This window comes from Petromyzon marinus, chromosome 45, assembly GCF_048934315.1.
Source record: "Petromyzon marinus isolate PM22_M1 ecotype Great Lakes invasive population chromosome 45, UKy_Petmar_22M1.pri1.0, whole genome shotgun sequence".
Taxonomy (NCBI): Eukaryota; Metazoa; Chordata; class Hyperoartia; order Petromyzontiformes; family Petromyzontidae; genus Petromyzon; species Petromyzon marinus.
This window is the reverse complement of record NC_133711.1, coordinates 4115142-4140832: the sequence shown is the minus strand read 5'-3', so window position 1 is coordinate 4140832 and position 25691 is coordinate 4115142. Positions and strand designations below refer to the sequence as shown.

The 25691-nt window shown below is 49.2% G+C and overlaps 1 protein-coding gene and 1 long non-coding RNA gene across 5 annotated transcripts in view; one reads left to right on the top strand and one right to left on the bottom strand.

The window, feature by feature from the left end:
- Nucleotides 1-25691, bottom strand: part of LOC142930910 (uncharacterized) — a 559094-nt gene that overhangs the window by 391312 nt on the left and 142091 nt on the right. The gene's annotated exons all lie outside the window — the stretch shown is intronic.
- LOC116952061 (voltage-gated potassium channel regulatory subunit KCNG2-like) overlaps nt 6718-25691 on the top strand; it is a 43391-nt gene continuing 24417 nt past the window's right edge. The window contains exons 1-2 of one of the 4 annotated variants that reach the window (XM_032971086.2): nt 6718-8326; nt 24021-25379. In XM_032971086.2, the coding sequence (XP_032826977.2) occupies nt 25191-25379 (189 nt within the window). In that variant the 5' untranslated portion in view covers nt 6718-8326; nt 24021-25190. Of the gene's footprint in view, nt 8327-11002; nt 13989-24020; nt 25380-25691 lie in introns of those variants that run through there. The other 3 variants (XM_032971085.2, XM_032971083.2, XM_076074044.1) reach the window with 3 other exon arrangements.

Below are 25691 nucleotides of genomic sequence, written 5' to 3'. Positions count from 1 at the left end.
TACAGCGGTAAACCATAGACAGAGCACAGTGTGGTGGGTTTAAGTGTGGGTACTGCCACATCTCTTCCAAGACACTTGACCAGCGTGGAATAGGCCAAAATACCCTCTCAACTTCTAGAGAGAGCCCTCCGTTTCGATCTCTCTATCGAGAGCTTCCTCCAGTGAAGGCCCCCATCCACCAGCAGTTAGCGGCGAGCAGGGAATTTCAGACCTGCGCCTCTACATTCGGGACGTGCGTGCCGTAGTCGGAACGCTTTCGTGATATTCAACGCGGAAATCGCCGCTCACGGGAAGCAGCGGCATAGTCGCGAGCGAGACGTGGAAAGAGTGCGTGGACACGCGCGTGCAAAATGAGAAGCAATGTTTTAATCTCAACAGCATCATGCAAAGTGGTCCGTTTTGCACACATCTTTGCATTTGTAAATGAGAAAACGGGTTGCATCAATAATGCATGAGATTCGGGCAGAGACACGTGTTCCCAGAGGTTAATACGAAATGTTTGGAAAACGTTCCATCGAATATAGACGCCGACCTTCTCGCGTGTAACGAAATTGCATCTACGCTACATTTAACATCCATTTCACCTCAATCAGATTTCAGTATGCCATTAGGAACAATATTGGGCAAATATTAAATGGATGCACACTTATCGGAGGTTCTCCTCTTAACACGTGTGTTATTGTTTCTTGCGGTTGAACTGTTTAAGATATATATGTTTTCGCGTGTTCGATTCTAACCCATGGATATGTACTGTTTATGGCCTGGTCTCAATAGGATTTTCATCATCATCATCACCACCACCGATAGATATTTTCTATCCACTCCTGGCTCACTCCATCTCCGTGGCCATGATTTTTGGGGTTGCCTTCTCTCCTTGTTCTGCCATTCAGTAACCAGTCTCTTCCATCGTCGCTTCTAGCCATGAAGTGTCCAGCCCAAGCCTATTTCGCTTTTTGTCACTGTGAATATAACATTCTCCGAATTTGCTTCGGAGAACCGGCTTGAATCACGGGCAGTGGCCCAAACCCGGATTCGAATCCAGGGACCTCAGCGGTGTCGGCCCAGCGCTGTGACCTCTGACCCACCCGGCCACATCACAAGGGCAAAGGTCGTGGGACTCAAGTGGAGCACGATTTGTCTCTGGAATCTGACGCCAGAGGTCTGCATGGCATATGCTGAAACGTTAAAATTGCCTGATAACTGGGTCTGATTCCAAGTAGCACATCTGATATTTGGATGCGAGATTTGCTAATGTCACCCAGCCTCTGCTTCGCTCCAAAACGTGGTTTTTCAGATTACAGCAAAAGGGCGAGCCGATAGGCTATTTACTGCAGTGTCAGCTAAACGGCACGCCCATTGTGTCTATCCACCCGAGACCACTTCACGTGTTTTCATGAAAACTGCAAAAGCCCATTGCTGTAAAACTCACCACCTAGGCCAGGCATTACCATTTCCCAGATCTGTCACGTTTTTGGTAAAGATCGCAAAAAAATACTTTAAAAAAAGTTTTCGTGTGTGTGTTGTGTACAACGTTGGACGAGCGGTAACGTAATTGTTAGCGCTTTGCGCTATAAACCTGACGACCCGAGATGGATTCCTGCTCAAGGCAAAAAACCAGTGTCGATTAGCTGAACCGGTCCTGGGCCTCGCCTAGGTCGACTCAGCCTCAAATGAGTACCTGGTGCGGTGTGTAAAAACATCGCCACTGGGGAGACAAAGGCGGCCGGGCGTGGTGTTGGCCACCCACCCCCTCGTGTGCCGTGTCGGCCTTCATAGGTGCTCACTAAAAGCACTTGCCCCAACAGTCTGTTAAGGCTACACGGGGGATCTTTGTATTTGTTTGTACAAAGTAAGCATGCTACGTACCAGCGAGATTGCCTGTCTTGGAGGAGGTGTGAGTACCCACATTTTGCCTCCACCACAGCCGTAATCTTGCCGATCGACTCCGGTGACGTGTGCCCACCTACGCTGCCCCATTGTGAGCGACCGCCTAGTTACCACCCCCAGCGGGGGCAACGCTGTCAGTTTTAATTTCATTTTTCATTTATTTTATTAGGTATAAGCCTGTGAGCCATGCGGCTCTTGACTCGGGTGCAACCGCAACAAAACAAAAACGTGAACAAGAAACATCTTAAAGTGACTACACGCAACAGAAAAATCCAGGGAAAAACAGCAAAGTCTTCAAGACAAAAAACACCGTATTTCAACGCTGTGTGCAAAAATCCCAGTGGGATGCAAGTCAAACAATAACAACCATAAGACAATGTAGATTAAAGTTATCAGGCTAACTCTACTACAACAAAACAAGCAAGGCTAAACCAAAACGTTTTCAAAATCACCAAAATAAAGCTATAAAAACAATGTAACAGTGATCATAGGAACTGTGGTTCAAATTTAACAATAAACGATATACATAACATGTACGACCAAAACTTTTCAGCCATAGCTGGCTGCATGAGTCACTCCATAACAGCAGGAGTATCAGTAGCATACTCAAAATTTTTCAATACACCTTTAAAGATCAGCACACTATAATAAAAACTCAAGATTATACTTTGCAGCGGTCATCCGGAACGATACATTTGATTTCAGGCCATTCTGAATAGCAGTGGCAGCTAGGGGTGTACAACTCCTCTAGAGCAGTTTTGAGCGAAGATCTCACAGGTAGTGATCCAAGTTGCAGTTTATTGGTGATAGCATTCCAGACCCTGGGGGCACCAATAGCAAAGGCCCTTCCTCCAGTATTTGTACGGCAATAAGGAATGTGAAGCTGGTAAATGAGCGAAGACATTAGGTCGCATTTGTTCTTCGAAACAGTGAGGAGATCCACCAGGTAGTCTGCTAAAAAAATTTGTAAGTACATCGTGAATAAATAAGATCTGATGCACAAGCCGTTGATCATTAAGATAAGTTAAGTTTGACCCAATGTAGAGATCGCAGTGGTTGGTCCTATATGGGCAGTTCAATGCACATATTAAGGCCGAGTGATAAATTGAGTCAACCTTCTTCAGTATAGTACTGGGGGCTGATTTATATACGATGTCACAGTAATCAAGTAGAGGCAGTACGGTAGCTTCTATCAATTCCAAGTGGAACATAGGGAGGAAGCAGTGCTTGTGTCGATACAGAAAACCAATTTTCTATTGTGTCCTTTTATCAAGATAATCAATGTGATCTTGAAAATTCAGTTTTGAATCAAAGATGACCCCAACAAACTTATAGATCTTGACTTGCTCTATTTGATGATTATTTAAGGAATATAATTGGGGAAAAATAACTTCCTGCTTTAGTCCTGGTGAGAAGCATAGCACCTTAGTTTTGGAGGTATTCAGGACTAATTTAAGAGCAACTAGCTGATGTTGTAGTTTGTTGAAATCACCTTGGAGCTTAGCAATCACGTCATCCGGAGAGCGGCCAGCAGTAATCCGTATCGTGTCATCTGCAAAAAAGTTTTACCCTGGAATGATCCAGGTCAGTGCCCAAGTCATTAACATAAAGAGAGAAACAAGAGGGGGGCCGAGGATGGAACCCTGCGGAACCCCTTTTGTTATCTTAACACTGTTTGACCCCCCCCCCCAACCATCTGTGAATAAAGTTTGGGTGCGAGAAGAGAAGTAAAAAAGCAAGGTACCGAGGGGAGGGCTCTGAACTCGATGTTGCGTGTCGGCTATAGGGGGCACCGCGCTCACGCCGCGTTCGCCTCCACGTGAGCAGCTTCCTGCCGGGTCCCTCCGCTCCACCCCACGCCGATGCCCACGCTGACAGCGCCCCGGTGCCCCAGCCAACACTGCGGCCTCCCACCGCCGAAGCCTTTGACGCGCCCTTGATCTGCACAGGCCGCCGTGACCCTGGGTGTCGTCGTCTTCAAAAGTCTCCGTGCCGCCGTCGCCGTCGCCACGGAATTCTGCAGCGCCGCTCTGTAAGCCTGGGCCCCGTTGCAGCACGCGGTCCTAAATTGCCATCCAGAATCAGAATTGTTTTTTAAATACTGGAGGAAGCCGATGAGCTACCAAGCTCTTTTTGCACAGGTGTCCAGTCGTGCGGTCGCTCTCCTGCGTCAAGAGTTTTGATGGCAGCACGACGCTTGATTTTCTGATTTTATTATTTACTTTTCGGCGCCCATCATTGGGCCGCGTGAAATCGCTGAAGCGTCCATAAAGAATGGAACAATCTGCCATTGTTGCGCACCGCTCCGAGTGATTGCATTCAACGTGGAGTCGCAGTAGGCTGCCGCAACAATGGTCCCTGGTATTGTCTCTCATATACGGCTCAGAACTCTGTGTAGCTGCATCCCTCCTCCCGCAGCAACAAAAGTGCTGTCGTCTAAGAGTAGATGGCAAGGGCGCAGCCCTGCAAGTTGCTTGCCGATGCCACCGCTGGCCAAAGGGCCTCCACTAGGGGATAAGCTCGAGAGAGCCACTCAAGTGGCTCTTTTGGCCTACTCTTCTACGCCGGCCAGACGTCTTAGAAGTACTCACAATTTACCCCACCACACGAGGCATGATTATCGACTAACTAGCTGTGGTTCTGCTCTTCTCCACGGCTGGGTGGGTGGACAGAGGCGGGGTGGATTCAAGGGAACGTGGACCGAGATAGGACATCTCGCCGGCATGCAGCATGCTCACTGGAATATTGTGCCCTGTCTGATCGAGTCGACCTATCCCTCGACTCGAAGTGCCCGCGACATCATTGGGCTCTGCTACGTCCCTTCTAGATTAAATTCGGAGATTTTTTTTTGTCTTTGCCACCCTCGTGTGCGTGTTTGTGTGTCTGCGTGTGAATGCGTGTGTGTGTGCGTGTGTGTGGGGAGCGGTAGTGTAGCGGTTAGGGCACTGTGCTATGAACCTGGCGACCCGGGTTCGATTCCCGCTCACGGCCAACAGGTGACGATTATCTGAACCGTTTTCGGGCCTCCCCTAGGTCGACTCAGCCTCAAATGAGTACCTGGTGCGATGTATAAACAACGCCACGTGGGAGACAAAGGCGGTCGGGCGTGGTGCTGGCCACCCACCCCCTCGTTTACCGTTCCGGCCTTCATAGGTGCTACTCGCTAACAGCACTTGCCCCTAGAGTCTGTGAAGGCTATACGGGGGATCTTTGTGCGTGTGTGTGTGTGCGTGCGTACGGAGCGGTGGTGCAGCGTTTGGCCACCTCGATTCCATCGTTCCGCCAAAACGATTGACTGACAACGTACAACAATAAACCAAAACGCATTCGTCAATACAATCCTACCTCGCTGGCCTGTCTGCGTGCTCGCGAGAAAGACGAGAAGGCCGAAAGGTCGCCTCGCGTGTTTTTTGACGTCCTTTGTTGTTCTGTAAAATGAAAAATTCTCGACGTGGTTCGGTCATTCTATGAGCAACAGCTCACGCGGAGCCTAGCCGATGTTTAAATATGTTTAACTATTTACAACACACGTGGCATTATTCGCAAACACCCGCCTATGTATAATTTATTTTGGATATTAAATCACACTACACGATGTCTGTCCGCGTGCTCCATCCGCACGTCAGAACCTGATTCTGACATTTCGCCGGAAGGCCCGTTCTGTTTGCTCGATAATGGAGGTGGGTTTTTTTCGGGTTACATAGCGTAAATAGAAATGTGTCGTTAAACCCGCCACCAGCCGTCACAGCCAATTAGCGAGGTTCGTCACGTAAACACAACAGGCCAATTCGTTACTAGTTCAGCACACCAATTCGAGTACTCGAATTGTAAATGTTGTGGCTTTACTCTCCAACACACCGGTGTAGTGCTGTACTAGTAACGAATTGCCACGTTCTGTTTACGTGACAAACTTTACTAATTGGCTTTGTCGGGTGGTGGCGGGGTTTAACGACACATTTATACATTTACGCGATCTACCCCCCCCCAAACCCCCCCCCTCTATTATGGATAATATTGGTCACCGAAGCCTACGCGCTAAACTGTTTGCTCAAGTACATCGGCAAAGGCGCAGCCCTGCAATTGCTTTGCTTTAAGCCACTGTTGGCGGATTTGTCTCCACTGGAGGGAACTTTGGTGGAGGAACCCCTCTAAGAAGTGTTGGAAGAGGCGAGAGTCCCCATGCTTCACCCCGCCAGACGCGAACCGTGCCAATGAAATAACTGAGAAGCGGGCCGAAATTTAAATAATGTGCCCATTGTTTCCACTGCCGCACCGGGAAATCGAAAAAGGAATCTGTAATTTCGAGTGCTCTAACCATAACACCACTGTAGTACACAAGAGAGAGAGAGAGGCAGTACGTACCACAAGCGCCAAGACAAATATCCCCTGTGTAGCCTACATGGACTAATTGGGGCAAGTGTTGTTAGGAATCATTCGAGGTAGGCACAGCGCACGAGGGAGGGTGGTTGTGAGCCGTCGTGTGACCTACAATGACGCCCCATCACTTTTGTCTGCCCAGCGCTGATGTTTATTCAGCAGGCCGGGCCATCACTTGAAGCCGACATCGGAGGACAGCTCAGTTAATCGCAGGTGGTGTTAACCACGGGCGGGAATTGAACTTTGGGGTGCCCGGGTTGGTAGTGCAGCGCGCTTGCCAGCACGCCTCCGCTCCTACCACAGTCAAGCATACAAAGACCACCCTTGTCTATAACTACACGGGCTGCGGAGGCAAGTACCACTAGCGACCAGGAACCCACACACACAATGCACACGCACACACACAGCATGTACACACACTATGTACACACACGCAGCATGTACACGCGCTATGTACACATACCATGTACACACACACCATGCACACACACCATGTACACACACACCATGTATACATACCATATACACACAATGCACACACACCATGTACAAACACACACACACATACCACGTACACAATGCGCACACACTATGTACACACACCATGTACACCAAAATACACACACTATGTACACACACACCATGCACACACACCATGTACACACACCATGCACACACACACACACCATGCACACACACACACCATGTACACACACCATGTACAAACACACACCACGTACACAATGCGCACACACTATGTACACACACTATGTACACCAAAATACACATACCACGTACACACAATGTACACACACCATGTACACACACCATGAACACACACTATGTACACACACAGTGGTAGCTGAGACGTGATCAGTTACTCGTCCATCCAGTGTAAGCATTCAGTTTCACACATCGAGTACACAGATAAAGATCCCCCATGTAACCTAGCCACACTGCTGGGGTTAAGTGCGATTAGCTAGCACCGACACACACACACTCAGAGCGAATAGCTGAAACGTGACCAGTCAGTCTCTCGTTCACCCCAGTGTGAGTGAGCATGCATCCCTTTGGATGTGACTGGCGCGCGTGTGCGTGCGTGTGTGTGTAATGAGTAGTCTGGTGCGGTGTGTAAACATCGCCACTAGGGAGACAAAGGCGGTCGGGCGTGGTGCTGGCCACTCACCCCCTGGTGTACCGTTCTGGCCTTCATAGGTGCTCGCTAACAGCACTTGCCCCTACAGTCTGTTAAGGCTATATGGGGGATCTTTGTTTGTGTAACGTTATAAGTGGGGGAGCGGTGGTGCAGTGGTTAGCGCTACGCTGCGCTACGAACCCGGCCACCCGAGATCGATTCCTGCTCACGACAAATACCCAGTGACGATTATCTGAACCGGTCCTGGGCCTCGCCTAGGTCGACTCAGCCTCAAATGAGTACTAAGGTGCGGCGTGTAAAAACATCGCCACCGGGGAAACAAAGGCGGTCGGGCGTGGTGCTGACCACCCACCCCCTCGTGTACCGTCCCGTCCTTCATAGGTGCTGGCTAACGGCACTTGCACCAACAGTCGGTTGAGGCTATACGGGGGATCTTTGTATCTGTGTGTGTTTTTGAAACGTTATAATAAGAGTGCATCAGCACGAGCGAGCACTCGTCACTCTTCTCTCTGGGTAAGGCGACGGGCACCCTCTCTCCTCTCTCGCTCTCCTCCCTCACTCCCCTCTCGCACGCGAAGTGCCGAGACTCGGGGAACGTGTTGGGGTTTTTTTTTATTTTTCCGCTGTTGCTGCTGTGCGTGTGGGCTCGCTCACTCGGGGCTGGAGAGTCTTTGACACAGAGAGCGGACAGAGAGAGCGGAGAGAGCGGAGAGAGAGAGAGGCGCCGTGGTGGTGGATGGGATGGGTTGTCGGGGAGCGCGGTTGCACGGATTCTTGAATGGTTGAGTTTGGTTGGACTGAACTCTGCTGCTGCTGCCGCCGCGACTTCTGAGCTGAAGAGTTTGTGGAGAGGCTTGCGCCTCGGAATGTATCAATCGCCCAAGGCTGCTGCTGCTGCTGCTGAAGGTAAGGATGTGCGCGGCACGTGCGGTGTGCGGTAAACACCGCTGCCGGCCACCCCACACCCCCTCGTGCGCCCACTCAATTCACCCCCTTGGTAGCTGCTGCTGCTGCTGCGACTCGCTCACGGCACTCGCCCCAACAGTCTGTTTAAGGTTATTCGGGGGCTGTGTTTGTGTGTGTAGCGGTTAGCGCGCTGCGCTATGAACCTGTGCGACCCGGGTTCGATTCCCGCTCACGGACAACACCCAGTGACGATTATCTGAGCCGGTCCCGGGCCTCCCCTAGGTCGACTCAGCCTCAAATGAGTACCTGGAACGGTGTGTAAACATCGTCACTAGGGAGACAAAGGCGGCCTTGAGTGGTGTTGGCCACCCACCCCCTCGTGTGCCGTGCCGGCCTTTATAGGTGCTCGCTAACAGCACTTGCCCCTACAGTCTGTTAAGGCTATACGGGGGATCTTTGTGTTTCGCCGTGTGTATGTGCTAAACGCGGTGTGTATGCTTAAAGGTATGTATCGTGTCTGTTGTGTATGCAGTGTGTAGATGTGCACTTTGTGTGGTGTATGTCTACGCACTGCGTATGTATTATACATTGTGTCAATACCACAACTACCGTGTGTACACAATATAATACATACAACCAACGTACAATATGTATTGTGTGTTCCTTTGTTGTATGTATTATATTGTGTCTGTCGCATAGGTAATGTGTAGCTATGTACTGAAAGCATTATGCGTGTGTATTGTGTGTATGCATGTGCTATATTTGTGCATGCTATGTACTATAAGTTGTATGCCTGCTTTCCTTATACGGACTTTATCAATGTATCGTGCTAGGTATAAACGGGACCACCCCAGCGACCCGAGTTCGATTCCCGCTCACGGCCAACACCAGTGACGATTATCTGATCCGGTTGTGGGCTTCCCCTAGGTCGGCTCAGCCTCAAATGAGTACCTGGTGCGGTGTGTAAGTAAACATCGTCGCTGGGGAGACAAAGGCGGCCGGGCGTGGTGTTGGCCACCCACCCCCTCGTGTGCCGTGCCGGACTTCATGGGTCCCAACTCGCTCGCACCAGCAGTGTGTGTCTGTGTACTATGCTTACATATGTACGATATATTATTTGTCTATGCTGGACAATACTGTGCGTGTATGTACAACTGTACATGCATTGTGTGCGTCTGTATGTACCTCCGATTGGCTACGTACGGTGTGAAAGAAGTTCAACATACATATGTCAGTGCGTGTACTTTATGTGTCTATACTGTGCATGTCTATACGCACTGTATGCATTTTGTGTTTCTGTTTCATACAAAGTGCGTGTGATATATGTACGTACGCAATGCGTGCTTGTGTCTGTATGTATACACGACCTGAGTGTATCTATTGTGTATTTGGCTGCATGCATACCCAGTAAACGTTGATCCAACGTTGGAATCTGATTGGAAACGTGTGCCCAAGCGTGCCGTCTTTCGTGGGCAGCTCGAACTCAATGTAACGTGGACGGCCGTACGATCCGAATGCTGGCGTGTGAACGGATGCATGGTTCAGGCGAACGTGAACGCCGCTCATGATGGTGTGTTCATTTACCGGTGCACGTCACACTTCAAAGCGTGTCGAGGTATTACGCGCACTGACATTTTTTTTTACAAAGACAAAGATCCCCCGCGGAGCCTTAACAGACGTTTGGGGCAAGTGCTGTTAGCGAGCACCTATTAAGGTCGGCACGGCACACAGGGTGGTGGGTGGCCAACACCACGCCCGACCACCTTTGTCTCCCCAGTGGCGATGTTTACGCAACCCACCCCAGGCACTTATTTGAGGCTGTGTCGACCTAGGGGAGGCCCACGACCTGTTCAGATCATCGTTACCGGTGTTGGCCGTGAGCTGGAATCAAACTCGGGCAGGTCTCGGTTCGTTGTGCAGCGCCCTAACCCGCTGCACTCCCGGCTCCCCATGTCTACACCACACACACACACAGATGACACTGCGATCACTCAATCGCCACCAACTGTTTACGAAAGCGACAGTGGAATTTAATTGATGTAAACGCTCTGCAGATGCGCGAAGCGGAATGCGCACGATCATCTCCGATTTCGAAATCCGAGCAGGATTTTGAGCCCTAAATAGTTATGGGATTAGCGACCCACAATGCAACGCTAACAAACCCCACAGGTGCTATAGGCTGCAACGTACATATATTTAGTGGGCAGCAGAGGGCAGTGTGGCTACATGAGTTACGCTCCCCGTCGTCAATCAACGTTGACCGGCGTGGAGAAGTATGGTCAAAGAACCCTTCTCGACTCCCGAGACGTTTTGCGGGCGGTCCTCATCCAGCAGTGGATAGACAGAAGGTGCTGTACACCATGCACACGTGCAAATATACAGAAGAACCCGGCAAGCAGAGTTCGATTCGCGCTCACGACCAGCAACAGTGACGATTATCTGAATCGGTTCTGGGCCTCCCCTAGGTCGACTCAGCCTTAAATGAGTGCCTGGTGCGGGGTGTGAACATCGCCACTGGGGCAGAAAAAGACGGCCGGGCGTGGTGTTGGCCACCCACCCCCTCGTGTACCGTGGCGGTATTCATAGGTGCTCGTGAACAGCACTTGCCCCAACAGTCTGTTACAGGCTATACGGGGGATCTTTGTTTTTGTCTTGCAGGGGGTGGAGGGGGGTTGACGCACCGTCCGCCCTACGATCCCGGAGCAACCCGAGTTCAATTCCGTGTCACGGCAAATAAAAGTGGTTCCGTACGGGAAAATGTGAACGCTTGAGCCACCTGGGGGGGGGGGCATTTACGAACGCGCCGTTTGAGGTCGGCTCGCCTTTTAAATGAGCACCTGGGGTGGAGTGTAAACTTCAATCTCAGCAGTGGGGAGACAGAGGCGGGCGGACGGGCGTGGCGTTCGCTACACCATTTATTCGTGCATCGTTCATGAATGTAAATGATAGGTGCTCGCCAAAAGCAATTACCCCAACGGTCAACGTATTAGACGATACCTGGGATGACGTTTGTATTTTGTTGACCTGCGCACTGCATGCGACCCGAGTTCGATTCCCACTCACGGCCACCAACACCGATGACGATTATCTGAACCGGTTCTGGGCCTCCCCTAGGTCGACGTAGCCTCAAATTAGTGAACATCGCTACTGGGGAGACAAAGGCGGCCGGGCGTGGTGCTGGCCAGCCACCCCTTCGTGTGCCGTGCCGGCTTTCAAATGTGCTCCCTAACATCACTTGTCCGTCTGTTACAAAGTTATACGGGGAATATTTATCTTTGTATACTCGTTGGTTCTTTCGGTAAAACCACGTAGGTAGAAAAAATAATAGATCACGTTTCGATCGCAACACGAGCAATCGGCATCAGGTGGGACAACCACAGCAAGAAAAAAAACTGCTGAAGTAGCAGTTTTTCTATTATTTTTCTACCCACGTGACTTTACCGAAAGAACCAAAGAATATTGATTCCTTCAGTCACGAAAGCTTCAAATCAAGATTTCTCTTTGCGTCTGATAAATCCGCTTCTTTTTCAAGGCAACCCCCTCCGCCCAATCACCCGCATCTGGTCGTCCTTCAACAATGCGGCACGTGGGGAATTGACTGCACGTGGCATATTGGGGAGGGACACTTCACCGGAAGAAATAAGCAGATCAATGTGACGTGGATGATTGATAGGTTGGTGTCGTGTCCATCGGTGCGAAAACTCCACCTGTTGGAATTTGTGATGCTGGGTATGATTATTATTTTTTTACTAAACTATGTATTTAATTTTGACCAGGTAAGGCCCCACTGAGCTGAAAAGCTATTTTTTTTTTCAGAAGCGACCTGGCCACAAATCATAGCTCAAAGACGACCTGGCCACAAATTAAAGCTCAACGACGTGGCTTATCACGTGGGGATTTATAGCAGCCAAATACTCCAAACCAGTGGCGCTTAACCCTGACTGCTGCTTGCGCCCCTTTGATTCTCAGAAAGGGCATCACGCACCCCCAGGGGGTGCGTGCACGCCAGCTTAAGAACCAATGCTCTAAACCAGGGGTCACCAAACTTTTTTCACAGCGGGCCGGATAACTGATGGAATGACGAGCGCGGGCCGCAAAATCATTCTGTTCAATACTTGGGGGCGGGAAAGATGCGTGTTTGTGTGTGTTGCCATGGAAACCATGGTAACGTGTTGCCATGACGTTGCCATGGAAACCGTGGTAACGTCAGAGCGTAAGGCGGAGCTACCACGAGCCGGGGAAGGACTTGGGATGGCGCGAAATAAGCAAACGTTACAATAAACAAGAACATCTAGATACAATAATTTAAAATGTAAAATGGTAAATTTAAGTAAGGTCTCCGCACGCGTGAAGATCTCCTAGTATTCTAAACATAATATATAAATTTAAATTGTATCACAACGTCTCGTGTTCCATACGTTTTATCAACCAAATTCAAGTACCGTCGGCGTGCCTGATGGACTTACGTCGCGGGCCGGATGCGGCCCGCGGGCCGTAGTTTGGTGACCCCTGCTCTAAACGCACGTTTCTAAATGCGGAGGGACAAAAAAAACGGAGGAGCCAGAGACAAATCCACGCTACCACGAGGAGAGAGACACACCGTAAACTCCAAATATACAGACTTCAGGGTCGGGATCGAACCCACGACCTCCTGTATACAAGGCGTGGTTGTTAACATCTCACCATCGTTGAGTTGTATGCTAAAATTATAATTATTGGGAATATTTTTTTGTTAAAGCTGTTGCGAAGTGTAATAACACGGAGCGTGATGTTATTACAGAACTATGGGGACATGATTTAATCATTGCATTAGCAATCAGTGGCATTGTTTGCAAAAAAAAAATATATCAGAATCATAATGAGTGGCCCGCAATTACTACCTCGGAGCAATCGACAGTGTAAGAAGCAACACGATACGCGATCGCTAATTCTGATTGCTCGTTGGTATTGAGAACACGTGAAGGCTGGGTGATAATTAGGTGCTGCTGGCGATGTTGTATGCGTGCACGCGTGCGCACATGTGCGGGGGAGCGGTGGCGCAGTGGTTAGCGACCGCTGTTCAAATCCCGCTCACGGACAATATACAGGGCGCTTCAAAATGATGTTAACACTGCAATGGGACGATCGTTTTTTAACAGAAAAAGAACGGATAATGCACTGTAACATGGTGACAAATGAACGTTAATAGCTTCAAAAAAAGTCAAAGAGTCTCCACTTGTTCGCCATCGTTGTCAACACATTGCCTGGAATCTCCTCCAGGTGTGTCTCCAGAGCCGGGAGGCGGCACGTTTCTTCTGCTGTTGTTGCAAATTTCTCGGGAATGTTCACTTTTATTTGTTTAAACACCCTGTATCACACTACAAGATCCGACGTTGTCTGTCCAGTGCTCGCCGAGCTGCCATTGGCTTCCGGTTGCCGAACGAACACATTATAAGGTCGCGCTCATTTACACACAAAAGCGCTTGCCACAAATGAACCACAATACCTTGCTGATCTCAAGGAGCATGCACCACCATCACGCCAGCTTTGCTCATCCTCCCAGCGGCGTCTTTTGGCTGCGAGCCATCAAGCAAAGGCGGCGGTCACCGGATAGCGCGCTCTCAGATGCGCTTCTGCGGCCGTCTGGAACGCTCTTCCTTCCGATATTCGGACGTAAATGGAGGTATGCACGTTTAAATCTAGATTGCAAACTCATGTATTCAGATCTACTTTTCGTGTTTCATTTGTTGTCCTTCCCCCGCACCTCCGATGAGCACGGTTGGCTCTGGTGCGAAAGAAGTTCATTATGCGTACAAAACAAACCTCGTTCGAATCCCGCTCACGGCCAATATCAGCGACGAATATTTGAACCATCTCTTGGGCCCTCCCTTACGTGAGCTCAGTTTTAAATTAGTACCTGGTGTGGTGTGTCAACATACGCATTGGTGAGACAAAGGCGGCCGGGCATGGTGTTGATCACACTACCCCGTTCGTGCCTTATTTAATAAACAAACCGTTTATATATTTTTATTTTAACCAGGTAAGGCCCACTCAGCTATATCGCTCTTTTTACGAAGCGACCTGACCACAAATGATAGCCACACGAAGTGGCTCGTCGTCACGTGGACATTTATCGCAACCAAATACTCTGAGCGCGTGGTGATGTTGATTCTTAGAGTGGAGGGAAAAACAAAAACCGGAGGACCCGGAGAAAAGATCCCCGCGACCACGGGGAGAGAGAAAGGGAGCGAGACACACACAGCGCAAACTCCAAATACACAGGCATCGTCAGGGTATATTTAACTGGTGCTCGCGGGCAGCACTTGGCCCCCAACAGTCGATTAAGTCTCTATGCGGGGTAGGGGGGTAGGCGGCTGGAGATAGCACTTCATCTCTCAGTCGATTGCGTGCACGTGTGCACCTCAGCTGTTATGACAGAGCCGGCGAATTGCGTTCAATGTTTGCACAGGTGCACAATGCGCACAGAAAAAAAAACGGGTTATTGGCACCCGATATTTGACACCGCGATAACGTCTCCCGTTGACGACCAACGAGACTGCCTTCGCACACAAGCAGCAAGCGTTCGGGGCCGGCGAAACTTGCCCTTGGCAATGCAGGGGGCTGACACCGTGCCTATGTCACGGAATGATGGACTTTCTTCACAATGTACGGCCAACCGCCTGGTGACGCTTGTTTGCTGCCATCGCCGGCGAAACGTCGCACCCCATTCGTACATTTTGTGGGTTGACTCTCCAACACACCGTTTGTTGTAACTAATTGGGGCACGTTTTGTTTACGTGACAAACTTTACTAAATTGGCTCGGACAGGTGTTTTATATTTGTATTATTTTATTGTTTCCCTTCTACGTGACTTTACCGAAAGAACCAAGAATATAGGTGGTAGAGGGTTTAACGACGCATTTATATTTATGCAATCTAACCTAAAAAAAACCCTTCATTATGGATAATATTGAACGCGAAAGGCTTCGAGTTAGCTAATAATAATATGACTTGGTCCCGCCGTGGCAATATGGAATTTCCAACCACTAGTTATGAGATGAGTGCCTGCGTTATGCTCATTTGAGCATTGGGAGAGAATTTGGTTTTCAACGCTTTCCAAGTCGGTTTTTAAAGTGTGAATGCAACAAGACCTCACCTGTCAACCCATACGGTTTACCCGTATTCTTGTACAGGAGAATTGTGTAAACGTTTTTTTGTCTATTTGTTTGTGTTTCTCCCTTGTGACGGGGCTTTGTAGGGTGAACGTCGAGATTCATAAGGGGGCACGGGGTGACCAATACGGTCTGAATTGGTCTCTAATAAGGTAGGACACTGATCAGGGGTTAACAAGTATGTAGTATATTCTTGGTTCTTTCGGTAAAGTCACGTAGAAGGGAAACAATAAAGTAATAAAAATATAAAACAATTAAATTCTCACGATGTTTCGACTGCAACACAAGCAATCATCATCAGGTGTGAAAACCACAACACTTTTTTCAAATGTTCCTGTTGTGGTTTTCACACCTGATGATTATTGCTTGTGTTGCAGTCGAAACGTCGTGAGAATTTAATTTTTTATATTTTTATTATATTAATGTTTCCCTTCTACGTGACTTTACCGAAATAACCAAGAATATGAATCCCTGCAGTCACGAAAGCTTTAAATCAAAAAGGTATTTAGTAGTGCAGTCTATAGTAGTGTAGTGTTAAGTGTAGTGTATAGTAGTGTAGTGTTAAGTGTAGTGTATAGTGTAGTGTATAGTAGCATAGCTGTCAACCCATACCGTTTACCTGTTTTCGTGTACAGGGAAACTGAGTTTTCAGGTCCGCACGGCGTACAGGCGTTTCAATACGGCCAAAGAAATGTTGTCCATTTGTTTGTGTTTCTCACTTGTGATGGGACTTTGTAGGACGCACGTTGAGATTTTTAAGTGGGCACGGGGTGACCAATAATGTCTGAATTGATCTCTAAGAAGGTAGGGCACTGATAAGGGTTTGACAAGTATGTAAGACTCGCAAAGAGCGCCCGACGTGAATGAACCTGAGGCGTAACATTGTGTTGCCGCTCTGGCTCTTACCGTACTGACAACCGGACAAACGTATCAAAGGGCTTTGCAACAACTTGGAGATACAATGCAGATAACAACAACAACAACAACAAGCTGCGAATATGCAAATGCGTTTGGCCCAGAGAGCCAGCCTTTGTCTTCCCATACCGCTAATTAAAGACTTTCGAGGACAAACAGACGCGCTGGCGAGCGTTGCGTCATTAAAACTCGCACGCGTGAGTTCGCAACGCGGTTTTATTCTCCGTTTCACTCATCGCGCATTTCGACGTGAAATAACGAGCCCGGATGGGTAGCCGAGGCGATCGAGCGAGCTGCCGGCACATGGAATTCGTCGATTTGAGCGCGCGCAATGCGTGCTCCACCACGCCGTCCCGCCCCGTGGCACAGGAGTAGCAATGGAGCTGCCGGTTTAAAAAAAGAAGAAAAAAAACCTACAACTTGTGTAAAAGTATTTCGTTGGCGAAAACACTGTAAAGGTTCTGGTCGCTGGTTTTAAGCTGTGAAGCGTGCCGAGTTTTCATCGCACTTGGCTTTGTGGGTGCTTTGTAGGGGGCTTTGTGAAAGCAGTGAGGAGTGCCCTCACTCCTCACGCACTTTTTTTTCCCCCCTCCGGAATGTAAGGCACTCGGGGAATTAAGAACGGCGAATGAAAGCCAGAACGGTCCGGAACGTGTGTTCCGGAAAATGTATTTTGACCACACCATAACCACCTTACCCTCTTTTACCCCTCTATATTTGTTTTTTTTGTTTCAGAATAAATATGTTCAAACAGGATTTATGAAATGTAGGGTACGCTAACATAGGATTATTACGGATAAGGCGTGTAGCTTGTACCCTAGTGGTAGTGACTTACGCCAATGCATCCCAACTCCAAGCCAGACTAGTAGCGGCGGTCTGTAAAATTCCGAGTGATAAATTAACCCTCTGGTGAAGACGCAGTCCAGACTCGTGCTGCAGCGTCAATCGCCCTCCGGGGTATTCCCTCCACATTTAGAAACGTGCATTGAGATTATTCAGAGTATTTGGCTGCTATAAATGTCCAAATGATGGGGCCACTTTGTTGAGCTGTCATTTGTGGGCAGTTCGCTTGTGAAAGTGAAGTTAATACCTCAGTGGGCTTTGCCAGGTAGGAAGGGGATGGTTTAGTTTGTATTTGTTTGCGTTTGGGTGATTTGTTTACCTTTCTTATACTTTTCACTCCTATCATGTTGTTGTACTGTTTGTTGTTGTAACGTTCCTACCCGCCCCGAATGGACGTCTGTGAAAGAGAGCGTCATAGCTCATCGGATTCCTCCAGTTTACATGAATATTATGATTCTGATTCCTGGCTGGCTGCTGCCAGGGCTCCTTTCCACCCCAGCGATAACTCTCTGCTGTTAGCGGCTGCTGCGTGCCGTTGCCACCGAAGCTAGATGGGTAACTTGGCTACACGGTACTTTCTGTGTAACAAATAAAACATTGAAATGATATACAACTGGAGAAGAAGACGTTCCGAAGACTTACTAATAATAGTCGATAGCGACACCGCAGAGGTCAGAGCAGCGAACACAAAACACTGACGCCGTTCATTTACAATCGTTCCAACTTTCCAAGTTGTGCTCCTATTAATGTGATACTTTAACCAGAATATCCTTTCAATCCGAGAGAATATTTAAAAAAACCTCAGTGTAAATGACCTTGGCATTTAATTAGTATGTAAAAAAAATCGACTAACTTTGAGTGCTCCGAGAACAGAAGGATTTTGAGAAGATTATGAAACATCACAGAAAGGTCGTGATATTTTTTTATTTTGTATGACAGCAACTGTCCCTTTGTGTTGATTGCAGAGCAGCGGCCTCTCTACTCGAAAAAGTTAAATAACATCTTCCCCCCACCCGCCTGACACACACTCACACCTACCCACACACCTACCTACACACCCGCCTGACACACACTCACACCTACCTACACACCTACCTACAAACCCGCCTGACACACACTCACACCTACCTACACACCTACCTACACACCCGCCTGACACACACTCACACCTACCTACACACCTACCTACAAACCCGCCTGACACACACTCACACCTACCTACACACCTACCTACACACCCGCCTGACACACACTCACACCTACCCACACACCTACCTACACACCCGCCTGACACACACTCACACCTACCTACACACCTACCTACACACCCGCCTGACACACACTCACACCTACCTACACGCCTACCTACACACCCGCCTGACACACACTCACACCTACCTACACACCTACCTACACACCCGCCTGACACACACTCACACCTACCTACACACCTACCTACACACCCGCCTGACACACACTCACACCTACCTACACACCTACCTACACACCCGCCTGACACACACTCACACCTACCTACACACCTACCTACACACCCGCCTGACACACACTCACACCTGCCTACACACCTGACTACACGCCTGCCGCATGAGAAGACAACACCCACGAGTGGGCATAACAACCACTGCAGGTTTAGACGAGGGGTGTAAAAACAATTCATCGTTTTAGGTCGCCTCTTATGTTTTATTTATTTTTCTTTATGTCAGCTGTGTTTCGGTTATACGCCTCTCTCCCCGTGTCATCCCTTCCTCCTTACTTCAAACAAAAACAGTTACCCTTTCTCCCTTCGATGGGACCCCCCTCCACCCCCGTATGGCTTAGGGAAGCAAGACCGTTCCCCGTCTTTCTATATCTCCCGGCATTTCATAACCGGTTTGGCTTATGTGTACCATCAACACACGAGAGACGGCAACTCAGATGGCTCGATCGTGTGCTCAGGATGGACCAGGACCGTACATGAAATACAATTTCCCCAAGATGGACACCGCCGGGCGACGGCAAACCTGGGGGGCCCGAGACCACGTGGCACAAGGCCTCAAAGGCCGAGCTGGCAGCAGCGATCAACCTCGCTCGGGTCGAGGCTCAACAAGTTGACAAGGGGTGGGAAGAAACGCAGGGGACTCATTGTGCCCTCGTGTCCCGTGGGCGACGAGGAGGATTAACTAACTGGCTCACGTGCGACTCAAAGCGACGCACATTTCCTCAATTAAAATTTAATATAAATGTTTTTTTAAAAAAAGGCGGCACCCACAACTTTTGATTTCAAATACCGTGCAGTCAAAAGGAAAATAGGTGCGTCATAATCCAGAGGATACGGTCAACATGCACCCGGTGTAGTTATGCTGCAGCCCAACAGCTTAATTGAAACTGGTTGTGTTGAAAATTACACCAACACTCAAGGTCTGCGTGCGATGTGGTTAGCCGATGCAGACCAAGATCACAGCAAATTGCCTCAATAGCCGAGACAACAATGCTAGCGTGTCTGCAAGCTGGCCCAAGACCTTACAGCGTTCTAATTCGCCTCTTGCTTGACTTACTGCATTGCAAATACCGCTAATTATTTGTTTTCTTGTGCTTTTGGAACATGTTAATTTCAGTACATGCCGTGCTCGCCTTGTACGCGAAGGTCAGCGAGGAGTGAGAGCGAGCCGCGTGAGCCGCTGCCCTTGACCAGCTCGCCAAGCGATGTATGTCCGTATGTTGAACTTCTTTAGCACCGTACGTAGTCAACCGTGTTAATGGGAGGTGCGCCCAATATCATCAGATCTAGCAAGCTAAGCACCGATGGGCCTGGATGATGCTTGGTTGGGTTGACCGCCGTACATTAAGCGTGTATGCTAGGTTCCTGCAGAGTGCCTCGCTGGTGAGATGTTAACTACCTCGCCTGGTGTGCGAGGTAGTTAGATCCCGACCATGATGCCTGTTGGATATTTGGACTTTGCGTGTCCCTCTCCCCGTGGTCGCGTGGATTTTTCTCCGGGTCCTACGGTTTTTCCCTGCACATTTAGAAACACGCGTTTAGAGTATTTGTCTGCTATACATTACCACGTGATAAACCACTCAGTTGATCTTTCATTTGTGGCCAGGTTGCTTCTGATGAAGAGTTATATAGCTCAGTGGGCCTTACCTGGTAAGTGAAAAAAAAGTAACCCCGATATAATCCCCTTGCGATGTAGGGCCACTTTGTAAACCGCTGCAATAATAATAATTGAATTTTGTAATCCGCATTCCATCCTCGGATCCCAATGCGCAATGCATGAAAAGCAGGAAACACAAACAGAACCAGGGGCAACCGACCAAAGTGAAGAGGGAAGGCCACTTCAAAGAGATGGGTTTTCAAAGCAGACTTAAATATAACTAGGCACCTCCAATGGAGGAGAAATAGCAAAACGACACAAACGCTCTCTCCGGAAGCATCTCGTGGCTACCAGACCCCGACATTGGCACTTAGCTCCTGAACGTATTGGTGGCACTTAGCTCCTGAACATGTTGGTGGCACTTAGCTACTGAATGTATTGGTGGCAGTTAGCTGCTGAACATATTGGTGGCACGTAGTGTCGATCTAGACTCCAGACACAATTTAAGTAAGACCCAGATTCGCTGAACAATTGCAATAAATATATGAAAATAATGTAAAAGTAATAACAACACTACAATAAACACGTTAATCGAAATATTCAAATTAATCAAGAATAAGTTTGACCCTTTCTGGAAATAAAACAGGTGTTAAGATGTTCAAACAACAAATAGGTACCATTAACACCTGTTTTATAGCCGGAGAGTGTAAAACCTATTCAAAATTTTTATACTGTCAGAAAGTTCTCCATAGATACTCAAAATAATTAATTGCACGACTTTAAACTGAACGAGTACTTTGTGCGGGAGAGAAAACCCACAGAGCTGTTCTGGAACCCACTTGCTGTACCCCCCTCCCCCCCCTCCCCCGGAACCCACTTGCTGTACCTCCCCCAGAACCTACTTGCTGTACCTCCCCCCCCAGAACCCACTTGCTGTACCTCCCCCCCCCGGAACCCACTTGCTGTACCCCCCCAGATCCCACTTGCTGTACCCCCCCCAACACCCGCTTGCTGTACCCCCTACCCCCCCCGGAACCTACTTGCTGCACTATCCCCCTGCCGATCACCTTGCAGCCTAATGGCTATGGGCGCTGCTTCACAGCGGCGTTCACCAACCCCCAACTGTCGCCTCCAAAGCTCCGGGGCCCAGCCGCGCGCTGCCACCGGTGGCTCTGAAATAAGCTTGTAGCCATATTCTTTGGGTCTTTCGGTAAAGTCGCGTAAATAGGTTCAAAGAAAATAACAACAAAAACTACGACTCATCTTCTTTGGTTCTTTCGGTAAAGTCACGTAGAATGAGAATAAAATAATAAATTGATAAAATAAAATAACACAATAATATTCTCACGACGCTTGTGTTGTGGCCGAAACGTCGTGAGAATATTATTGTCTTATTTTATTTTATCAATTTATTATTTTATTCTCATTCTACGTGACTTTACCGAAAGAACCAAAGAAGATGAATCCTTGCGGTTACGAAAGCTTTAAATCGAAAAAACTACGACGTTTCGATCACAGCACAAGCGGTCGTCATCTTCTTCTCCTTTCGAATTGCGTTGTGAAAAGCGACAGTTTAGCTTTTTTCTTGATGATCGTCATAAATGAATGCTAAGGTTCCTCATCCAGTCCAATGATGTGGGGTTGAAGCAGTATGGATTTCAGTGATACCGCCAGGATGTGCATGGATGGAGCATTCATCGGTGATGTGCTTGATGGTTTGGACTTCTCCACAGTCGCAGTTGGGCAATTCTTTGATCTTCCATTTATGGAATGTGAACGCGCATCTGCCGTGTTGTGTTCGAGCACGGTTCAGTGTGGTCCATAGTAGTCTGAATATCCAATTCATCTTGAGAGCTTGGTGTACGTGCTCCAGTTCACTGGCTAGGTGATGATGGTCAGAAATACATCGAGTTCTATGGTGTAGAGTTTTGATGAGGGAATTCTTCTGGAATGGATGGTGGTGGTAGTCAGGTTTTAGGTAGGCATCCGTATGGGTGGCTTTCCTGTAGACAGTGTCCCATTGAGCCATCTGGTCTCTTTTCGATTAATTCTCTGGGAAAGAACCATCTGAGGACCCAATAAAAATCATCACCTTGCACGTTACATAACAGGGGTCACCAAAAAGATTTGCAAAATCATGAGCAAACACAAGATCCAGGTTCGATTTAAAACAGTACGTAAAATTCGTGATATGATCCCTGACATGCAATACCCTGGCGTCTACAAACGAAGCTGTGTCTGCGGCAGTAGTTACATTAGGGAAACTAAGCGACATGTCTCGGACCGTGTTCATGAACATAAGGCACGACAAATACCTCGGCCATGGCTGATCATTGTTTAAATGCGGTGGGCTCACACGAAATTGATTCCACTGGCTATCAACGAAGATTCTTTCATGAAGCCATCCATATATACAGACACAATTTCAACCGAGAAGATGGGTACAAACTTAGGAATCATTGGAAGGACGTTATCATCCAGTTTAAGTCATAACTGGCTGTGATGTTCCCATCCTGCCACCTTCTGATGTTAGTTGTTATTTTCGGCTCTCCGATTCTACATTAACAGGTTACATTTCTCACACCAACACAGCCACCTTCACGTGCCGACCTGGTGGTGGCGGTTCTGCGATCTTACATTAACACGCTCATCTCTCACATTAACATAGCCACCCAGCGCACTCACCGTGGAGGCTGCTCACCAATCTCACATTAACACGCTAATCTCTCACATTAACACGCTAATCTCTCACATTAACACGCTAATCTCTCACATTTACATAGCCACCCAGCGCACTAACTGTGGAGGCCGCTCTCCGATCTCACATCAACATGCTAATCTCTCACATTAACACGCTAATCTCTCACATTAACATGCTAATCTCTCACATTAACATAGCCACCTCAGCACGCTCGCCGTGGAGGCCACTCACCGATCTTACATTGACATGCAAATTTTTACGCACCACCATCGCGGTCGGCGCCCATCACTAACATTAGCTGCCCCGCCCATGCTGCTGACATTTGGGCTACGCCCATTTTAAACCTTTATAAACAGTTTTCCTTTAGAAAATAACACCCTTTCCTGATGACGATCGCTTATGTTGCGATCGAAACGTCGTAGTTTTTTTGTTATTTTCTTTGAACCTACCTAGGTGACTTTACCGAAAGACCCAAAGAATTCCTGCAGTGGCGAAAGCTTTAAGTCATGATTAAACTTGTAGCTCACAGGTTTTTAATATTCATAATAACCGTTTTTTGGTTAGATCGCGTTTATTTATAAATGTGTCGTAACCCTCCACCACCCGACACGGCCAATCAGCAAAAAAAGTGTCACGTTGACAAAAGACAAATAATTCACTACTTTAGCCCACCGGTGTGTTGAAGAGTGAATCCACATTTACAGTTTGAGTACGACGTTTCGCTGGTAAATACATCCAGCATCATCATTCTGGCGAATTGCCCGATATCAACTCCCCATGGCCGCTCGGCCCTTCTCTTGTGGGCCTTTTGGCATCTGGCACATACCATGGTGGCAACGTGGCTCGCTTTCTATGTGTGCGTGTGTGTTGGACTTCTTTCGCACCGTACATAGTCAACCGTGCTCATGGGATGTGTTGTTGTTTGTTGCTGTTATCGTCTCCAATTCCTATGCCCCCCCCTCTCCCGATCCGATCGCGCGATTGCCCAGGCCTGGAACGGGGGTGATGCCTTCCCGAGGGTATTAGCACGCTCGACCGTCCGGAAGTCGACGGAAGGCTCAAGACGAGCCGCCGGCGGCCGACGGACGCACGGATGGACACATGCACGGACTGATAGAGAGCCCCCCCGCCGGAGGCGCTGCGACGTGCTGCGCTCTCCGCTGCCGCGAGGAGACGGGGGAGTGGCGGTGGGCGGCCCAAGTCGGCACGCGACGGACGTCGACGCCACGTCCCGTCTGGAAGATGCCCCCCGCCGCATTCCAGCGACTTAGCGTCAGGGCGAACGGCTTCGACTTGTCGGCGGTCACGGGGAACAGAGGCAGATTGCGGTCGTTCGTCCGTTGAGCAGCGCGCGTGCGTGCGTGCGCGCCTTCGAACGCGCGCGCGCGTGCGCGCGTGAGCGTGTGGGAGAGAGACGCACGACCCTGGCAAGATCGTCCGACGGGCGGCAACGCTACATGCAGGCAAAACTTCGATCGCGCTCCGCCGATAACGAGTTATTTGCGTTGTCTCGCTGCGGCCGGATCGATCCGGCGTGTCGCAGTTCGCCTGTCCCTCGTAAAACTCGCTCGCTAGACGGTCGCCTTTGGGGCGGGCCGCCGCTCGATCGCAGTTGACCTCGAGGGACGTCGTTGGTCCGCCCTACCCCCACCCCCCATGCGCTTCTCTACGACAATGAAGGGGCGCGCCGACCGACCTCCATCCTCCCCACACCAGCTTGGTCAACAAGTGGCGCAGTGACCTTGTGTGTCGCGGCCGTCCATGCCGGCCGTCGGCTTGGCAAGTCATCGGACGTGTCGCGAGCATAGGGGCCTATCAACCCAACGAGTTCCACTACTGTTAGCGTTTTTGACTGTCTAGTGATCAGTGGCAATATTTTTGGATGCATTATATGATCAAATCGTAAGCAATTAAAGGAGTGAACGGAATTCCACATTCCGATGGCAGGACCAAGTCACCACACGAGGCAAGGCACCATTGCATTAGGGTGACAAACAACGGAAAAAAAACTTTCACAGTCATACGCCCAACGGAGAGGAGGTGGGGTTTTTTTTTTTCTCCGAACGGTTCAGTGTCTCAAAGCCTTGCGGCAACGTGGAATATTATTTTTTTTAAAGTCCAGCCGGTTGACCGACTCACCCGGCCGACGGCGAGGCAAGATGCCGATCCTGACGAACAGCAATGAGCCGGACCTGAGCGACGTGGGCAGCTTCACGGCCGTGCCGGCGATCATCCGCCAGCTGGGGCCGGTGGAGGAGCCGCCTGCCAAGGGGCTGCACTACCGCATGGGCCGGCAGCTGCGGACTGGAGAGGCTCCCTTGCGCCAGCAGTCCGGACCACCCCGGCAGGTGAGCGGGTCCTCCGATATTTAGTTTGTTTGTTTTCGTTCCGCAAGCGTCACCAACCCACACGGACCAGCGTGGTGAAATATAGTCAGAGCAGCTACCGTGGCTTGACATGGGGGGGCTTAACCCAGCAGTGGATTGACAGAGAGGGCTGATAAGCTTGTTTTTAACCCAGCAGTGGATTGACAGAGAGGGCTGATAAGCTTGTTTTTTATTCGGAAAAGCCAGCTGCCCGACTGGTGGTGTAACGGTTCGCGCACCGGGCTTGCGACCCGGAGGGCGACGGTTCGATTCCACCGCCCGGCGCGGCTGTTT